Genomic DNA, 8029 nt, shown 5'->3' with positions numbered 1-8029 from the left:
GACATAGCATTAAAAATGAATGTGCGAGGCTTTAGGCCTATCAGATGGATATGGCTATCTGGAAGGAATAGAAAAATATTGTAAAGTTTTGGATGCTTCATTCAAAATGTTTAGAGTCGTTTTGGCCAACAGACTCAGAGAGAGAGAGAGAGAGAGAGAGAGACAGAGAGAGAGAGAGAGAGAGAGAGAGAGGAGAGCGAGAGACAGAGGGAGAGAGAGCGAGAGGAGAGGGAGGAGAGGAGAGAGAGAGGAGGAGAGAGGAGAGAGAGGAGAGAGAGAGGAGAGGAGAGAGAGAGGAGAGGAGAGAGAGAGGAGAGAGAGAGAGAGAGAGAGAGAGAGAGAGAATAACAGCTGGATCTTGATCACAGGGAATAGTCTGTCACTCCTCCTCTCTCTCTCGTGTATCCCCTCCAATGCGTTTATTTTCACTTCTTTGAATGTTGCGTTGTTTTGCTTGACTTGAGACGATCAGATTTTAACAAGCTGCCTGACTTCGGTGAACTTCGTGTCGTTTTAAACCAGATGTTTCGCGGTAATACGCAGCAGTCCCGCGCGTAACTGCGTCCGCACCGTTTATCCCTTTAATCAACACGGATGTCCAGCTTCAAGTTGAGGATATGTACCAGGGCATAATGACAAGCAATCACGGACCCTCTTCTTACGAGGCCGGATTTCTCCATAACGCCTCAGCGGGCACTTCTCCGGTTTATGTTCCCACCACCCGGGTCGTCACCCCCATGATTCCTGCGCTGCCCTACCTTCAGACGCCCGGTGCGCCGCAGCAGAGCAGCCCCGCGTCAAGCCACTCTGCCTGGTCACAGCCGGGCGCAGACTCCGTGCCCTCATACAACCACTCCCCGGTGTCTCCGCGATTCACTTTCTCCACCAGCCCGCCTCTGTCTTCCGGAGTGGCCACGGCCCGGGAGACGGCAGTTTCTTACACAAGCCCGCTGAACATCTCTGCTAACGGGAGGGACCACTACGGCGCTCGCGGTCTCAGCGGGTCGTATCACAGCCCTTATTCGGCCTACATGAGCCCTAACGTGGGTGGAACGTGGCCGGCGTCCCCCTTCGAAAGTCCTGTCCTCCACGGTCTCCAAACTGGCGCTCCTCCTGGGACAACACGACACCCAAACATAGGTGAGAAAATAAAATTAAAAATTTTCTAATTTTATTTGAATGTTTAAATATTTTATGAAGAAAAATGCAGCGATGAAAGAGAGTAAAACAAGTGCAACATGTCTAATTATTTTTTTTTTAAATTAGGGCTTATAGGAGGAATTAATTAATTAATTGAGTTACTTGGCGGAAAACCACACTGCCTGCGGCACCAATTTTAAAATATAAACCTGTATTATTTGATGACGCTCAACACCAATTTTGGCTCCATGTAGAGGAAAACAAAGTGTGTTTTAAGTGAGACCCTCCAAGATTAAAGGAAAAGCGTTTAGTTACTTTCACGCTGTTGTAAAGGGCCTGAATATGATTTAAAATAACAGCTAACATTAACAACATTAAGAGTACATTCTTACTCCTTTTTACTTTACACGTTTAATATTCAATTTCTGATAGGTTATAAAGTTACCCTATCATACAGACTTTCGGACTATTTTATAAAAGGTATCACAGCCCATACTATTATATTTATGCTGGGCACAAAAATTAACATGATTACTCAATCTAAATGTGGATTTCGGTGTGTTGCATAATGGAACAAAAGAAAAACAGCCTCACATGTAAAGCAGCCATTCAGGCAAATCCACACAGCTTCAGTTTATTTCATATGGTTTACGTAGACTGCACCATTTAAAACTCATGAGGTAATTCAATAAAAATTAATAGAAAGGTTTTTAAAGCTAATTTCAAAATTTGTATTAAATGTGTGGCCCACAACACCTTTAAGGTTTTGGATTATTTTATTTTGCATAATTTAATGAAAATCAATCTGATTATATATATATATTTTTTTCTTTCAACTCAGTGAATTAATCCATCAATTCACTCCAAACACCCAAAGTCAGTCACTTACAACTGCTTAACATAAACAACATATATCAAACATGCGATCTATTAGTTATGAATGAATCCGAGCAGCATTATTGGTGAGATAGAAATTAATATTTAACACAAGTTGAATTGATAACAGCGTTTATGGGGATTGTGGTTTATGAGCTGTGTTTGACTGTGGCCTCTTGGATCAGATCAGATTTTATTTGATGGGAATCTCATGCATGAAATATCAATCTCTACCTTTTAGCAAAGATGTCCTTTTTTTTTGTGAAGAAGAAGAAGAAGCTGCCAGAAGTGATTCTGAGCTGAACAGATCTGATATCTGATCGATGGGTCCTTTATGTGCTGGATGTGATTTTGGCCTATAGCTGCAGCCTGCAGTGCACTATGAACCATATAGATGACAGAGATTTCACAACACATTGATTTTTGCAAAGGCTGTCAGATTTTCCATGGCTTGCACCTTGTATAGTCTACATTACTAATCAGCATTGTGGCTGTTCAAGCTGTCTTTTTCCTTTTATCTACAGTTTCTGAACTGCTGCAGAGTGATGGTGGACAAAGTCTTTGAATTCACATTTTTTTAAACCTGCTCGTCCAGCTGAGCATATTTCCAGTTTAGCACCTTGTTATTGCTCATTCTTTAATGCATCAGATATTATTCACAGCTGATTAACAGCTCATTACTTCCTCATTTCTAAAATATCATGTACAGTTTCCATCAGCCGTCCCCCTCAACAGTTTCAGGAGGAAAGAAAAAAAAAATCATTTGTTCAGTCGTGTGAGACGTGACCGCTCGGATCCAGTCTGAACTCTTCATCTTATTGCAATCACACTCATCACAAAGAGCCCTGTGCTCACTCAATGATTTGGTTTACAGATGTTTTCAGTAACACCTGACTGTTGTGCAATCACACCAAATTCAATCAAGTCACTGTGTTTGATTAAGTGGCTTTCAATCAGTTGCTAAAAGCTCATTGTTCTGGAGAAGGGAAACTCCCTCATCTGTTCAGTAATTATGGAAATAAAATCTAATAAAAATTCATTTAATAGTATCCCACAGAAATGCTCAGTGGCATTTAGTTTAATGCATGTGCGCACTCAACTAAAAACTTTTGTAAATCAGTTTTGATTTTCAAAGAAAACTAAATTTTTTGTTTTGTTTTTGTGTGAAACTGTCACAGCTATAAAAATTAAACTAAAAAAACAAACAAAATGAACAACAGGTATTTGTTAAATGTGGGAAATAATTTCTGGATTTATTTAAGCAATTTAAGCATTTATCATTCTTTGCTCAAATTTAATTAGACTGAGAAAAAAACCCTCTTCACAGCATTTAACAATAATTTGTTGGACGTGTCATGATTTCAGATTTTAAAAAGATGACAGCCGTGTTATCACTCTGATATGTTTCTGGAAGTCATCAAAGCAGTTCGGATGTAATTTGGATGATAAAGAACAATCAAATGGTTTTTTTTTTATTAAAGTAAAATCTAAAATACCCCCTCCAAATAGTAAATAGTAAATCTTGAATAAATAAATTAAATAAACAAAAGATAAAGTATATTTATTTATTTTACTTATAGGTAAAAGAAGCAATACATAGTAAAAAAATATTAACAAACTGAAGGCTATGTAAGGTATCAAAACTACATTCAGAAAAATTATATATTTTTAAAAACTACTTAATTGTGTTGCATTAAAGCACATATTTTACCCATCTCATTCTTTTACTTTTGGACTAATTAAAAAGTGTTAGAGGCCTGTGTTGCGTAATTTGTAACAATGTGTCATATTTTCTATGCTGATCTCATTTCTTTTCAAATTTCAAATGGCTGTTTTTTTTTATGTCAAATGTCCAGATAAACTTGTAAATCAGAATTAAAATGGGAAAGCTCCAGATTACAAGAACCTTAAATGTTACTTTAGGACAGTTCCTGCATTCTTTCACTGAAAACATACGCAGTGTGATGCTATTATTTTCTCTTATAATAACTCATCACATTGTATTTCCTGCATAGAGGAACTTTTGGCACCTCCAAAAATAAAACTATTGTTGATCAGAGTTTCATTCAAATTTCATTTTTGTTCATCAAACAGAAAGATTTATGTCAGTTAAAGTAACACAGACTCATTGCATCTGCTGCACTTAATCTGATTATGTTTCCTGAAATGTAGCAGATTAAAAAGAGGAAAATATCCACATAACGTTGAAGTACTTAAGATTTGTTTACAGATACCAGTATTATCTTATTGACATGAACTTTTTGCTCGTGACAGCTGACACTGTGTACGCTGCGTATTTCCATTTTCACTTTTGGCCTCCTGAAGCGTTTGTGTTTTTAAACTGCACCGTGATAAACATTTAAACAGCGAAGAAGAAAACTTCCACTTAGACGGAGGTGCGCACTGCGCTCTTTCTTTTGTGTATTGTCTCGTATTACTGCGTTGTGTTGGCTACAATTGCTGCCTAGCTCAAGGTTAGCTCGCCCTGCCCTGTCTGTTTGGCTCTCAGCCTTGAGGAGGCCCGCATGTGTGCAACTGCCTGTCCAGTTGCACAGAGCAGTGAGGGAGGAACACATGCGGGCCAGATTTACGCTATCTGAAGAAGAGTAATTATGCACAGTGAAGTGTGTGTGATTAAAACACATTAGGACCTGAATGGGACGTCCACAGTTAATATGTTGCTGTTTTCTGCTGCTTATCGAGGTTCTCTCAGACCTGCCACGCATTTTAGATTACAGCTGGTGCTGCTGGTGGTATTGCTGAAATATGAAGGAAGGCTAGTGATGTTCTTACCTCTACTCCAAAGATTGATGTCTCCTATCCCGAATAGTTAAGAGCTTCTTGGGAGACACTTTGTTATGTGCCAGATGAGAGAGTGAAGATTACATTTATCACACTTATCAGATGTCACGCTAAGTGAGAAAGAAAAGGAGAAAGAGACTTGATAGACACAGAGTAGGTATTTCAATATGATGGAGCTCTATTCCATTTTTATTTCTAGCCAACTTTTATCTGAGGGTGGGGGGTGGGGGGGCTGTGAGATAAGGAGGGATTCCAGGTTGCCCCTCAGTGGAGCCCGCCTGCACCTCCTGCTGGTGTGTGCATGCCACTGCACCGCTTGATCACTGCTGGGGTTTGAATGTGCAGAAAGGGATGTTTGTGGTATTAGATCAGCTGGAAGTTAATTACTCTAAGAATTACATAACGATTCCAGCAAAGTATTTAATGTGTTTTCCAAGTCGTGCACAGACTTTATTGTCATTCAGTACACAAAAAGTATACAAGGAATGAAATTTTGTTGCAGTTGGCTCGATGCAGGATGAAATTTTTTTTTTAAAAAGTTGAAATACATTGAAATATATTAAAATATATAGTAGCAAAAATACTATGAAGTGTAATGATAGAAGTGACCGGTGGACTTAACACACAGAAACATGGTGTGGGTGTTACTTCAGCTCATATAGTGTTTGCCTTGTAATCTGAAAAGAATTTTGGCTTATCGTGTTTTATATTTATAATTTATTATCAGATTTGTTTGATGACTTCGCTGAGGGCCGAGAGTGTGTGAACTGCGGGGCGATGTCCACCCCCCTCTGGAGGCGGGATGGTACCGGTCACTACCTGTGTAACGCTTGCGGGCTGTACCACAAGATGAACGGCATCAACAGACCTCTTATCAAACCCCAAAGACGGCTGGTGGGTGACACAGGATTTCATCTTCTCCTTCGTCAAGTCCTGTTAAACAGATGCTTTTATCTCTTTGCTAAATGTCACTCCACTGACGACCGCCATGTTTGATCTGCTGCAGTCTGCCTCGAGGAGGGTGGGCTTGTCCTGCACCAACTGTCACACCACCACCACCACCCTGTGGCGACGAAACGCAGAGGGAGAGCCGGTTTGCAACGCCTGTGGGCTCTACATGAAGCTCCACGGGGTAAGAAGAAGACATCTGAAAGGGCATAGATTTAAACCTGCACAGATCTTCTTCTTCTTCTTCTTCTTTTGGCTGCTCACTTTAGGGCAGGGATCCTCAAATCCAGGCCACAAGGGCTGGTGTTCTGCAGGTTTTAGATGTGTCCCTGATCCAACACACCTGAATCAAATGGCTGAATTACCTCCTCAGTATGCAGTCAAGTTCTCCAGAGTCCTGCTAAAAGTTGTAGAACACCGGCCCTTGAGGCCTGGATTTGAGGATCCCTGCTTTAGGGGTTGCCACAGTGCCTCCATCTCACCCTATCCTAGCATCCTCCTGTGTCACACCAACCCTCTTCATATCCTCCTTCACTACATTACTGAGTCAGCGATTAACTTGCCTTGAAAGTAGTTTCTCAGCCTTTATGATTGTTAGATATATTTTTAAAGTAGTTTCTTCAAGGTTCGTTCTTTGTCTTGGTGTCTCAACAGGTCCCTCGACCTTTGGCTATGAAGAAAGAGGGAATCCAGACTCGCAAACGCAAACCTAAGAACCTCAATAAATCCCAAACTGGTGAGCTTCAGACACACATGTGATCAAATCCATGCATGTATGTTTAGATACAATAATTCCATAAGCAGGAGCATAGCCATAAATCTCCTTTCTCTGAGACTAAAGGCCTTTACACACCAGATGCATAAAATTTGTGCAAATATTTTGTGCGTTAAAAATACAGTATTAGGTTTAGGTTTAAGCATCCAGGTCCTTTCACATGTGTACAACATCTGTACACGTACGATAACCTCAGCTGTGCCGTACCCTGCAGGGACACCAGGCAATGACGGGGCTCTAGTTACACCAAGCAGCACTCCCCGCGCCTCCACCACCTCCACCACCACCACCACCAACACGGAGGAGCCACGCCAAATAAAGACAGAGCCAGAAAATCACACCTTGTACACACATCACAGCGCACATGCACAGGTGAGACACCTTGATGGTGTAATCTTAGAGTACATTTATATTCAAGAAATTTATGAGAAGCTCTGATTTTGTTTTACACATTGCTGCCAAAAACAATACCTCCCCAAACATGTATCATTTAAAGGTCTGAATCATACTTTTTAATGGGAAAAGTGCTTTTGTATTATCATAGTGCCAGAGGAAGTTAGTGGGAAGTGGAAATACAGGCACAAAAAAATTCCTGTGCTCATCATCTTCTTCTTTATTTCTCTAGATTTCTGCCCTGCCCGCCTACATGGCAACTCAGGGAGGCGCCATTCCTCTCAAGATGTCCCCTGGGGGACACAGCGGGTCCTCTGGCTCCAAAGCTGAACCCTGGAACAATCTAATCCTCGCTTAGAAAAACCTAAAACCAACCATGTCAAAAACCTACCTAACCACAGAATACTCATTAAACTCTCCCGACAGGCTCTGGGATCAGATCATCCCACTGTTTCCTGCCCGCTGTGCAGTGTTATCAGTGCAGGAAAAGAAACCTGGGAGCAACTACAGAAGAAATAAGGCCTTACAGTACTGCAAACACACTGTAAACTCAGAGCATTCAAGGACATGAATGGACTTTGTTTTAGAAATCTGAAAGCAGAGCAGTGACTAGATTTAGACTAGAGTCACTCAGTAACATGACGGAAATGATCTTTCTGTCCCCTTTCTGCAGAGACAGAGCAGAGAGTCAACTGCTTGACAAATACTGTAACTTAATACAATGATAATAACAGTTATGGTCATTTGAAAAAGAAAATCAAAATCTCTTTTGATTTGCATAATGATTGTGGATATTTTGCCAAAAGAAAAGATTGATATACAAAACATATATATATATATATATATATATATATATATGGGTCAAAATTTTGAAATCTAACTTGGTAATGACATTTCCACTTAAACTTACTTTACGGCATCCATCACTCCCGAGTGCCATCTTTATATGATCCACTACTCAGTGCAATAAAAACAGCTCCGTATCACTTCTTTCTTTCATTTAAAGTATGAAAAATACATGTCAGTATTGACATTTCTTACAACACATGAACTACCTGTGCAAGAATGCACCTGACGACTGTGATGTGGACATAG

General features: G+C 40.3%; 1 protein-coding gene across 2 annotated transcripts; it reads left to right on the top strand.

The window, feature by feature from the left end:
- The first annotated feature begins 388 nt into the window (after positions 1-388).
- Positions 389-7751, top strand: gata4 (GATA binding protein 4). Of its 2 annotated transcripts, none has more exons than XM_030721689.1 (6): positions 389-1140; positions 5546-5712; positions 5825-5950; positions 6421-6502; positions 6756-6913; positions 7167-7751. In XM_030721689.1, the coding sequence occupies exons 1-6, from the start codon at positions 618-620 to the stop codon at positions 7290-7292; spliced, it is 1182 nt and encodes a 393-aa protein (XP_030577549.1). In that variant the 5' UTR covers positions 389-617; the 3' UTR covers positions 7293-7751. The 2 variants fall into 2 exon arrangements, with proteins under 2 accessions (XP_030577549.1, XP_030577548.1); XM_030721688.1 differs by having other exon boundaries at positions 6672-6913.
- The last annotated feature ends 278 nt before the right edge of the window (positions 7752-8029 follow it).

Source organism: Archocentrus centrarchus, chromosome 24 (genome assembly GCF_007364275.1).
Source record: "Archocentrus centrarchus isolate MPI-CPG fArcCen1 chromosome 24, fArcCen1, whole genome shotgun sequence".
NCBI lineage: Eukaryota > Metazoa > Chordata > Actinopteri > Cichliformes > Cichlidae > Archocentrus > Archocentrus centrarchus.
Note: the sequence above shows the minus strand (reverse complement) of the source record. Positions and strands in the feature narration are given on the sequence as shown.

Bases quoted from the DNA above. Each gene is read 5' to 3' on its own strand.
- gata4 (XM_030721688.1), top strand. From the start codon at position 618: ATGTACCAGGGCATAATGACAAGCAATCACGGACCCTCTTCTTACGAG. The intron at 5,713-5,824 runs GTGGGTGACACA...GATCTGCTGCAG, and splicing joins TCAAACCCCAAAGACGGCTG to TCTGCCTCGAGGAGGGTGGG. The intron at 5,951-6,420 runs GTAAGAAGAAGA...GTGTCTCAACAG, and splicing joins TCTACATGAAGCTCCACGGG to GTCCCTCGACCTTTGGCTAT.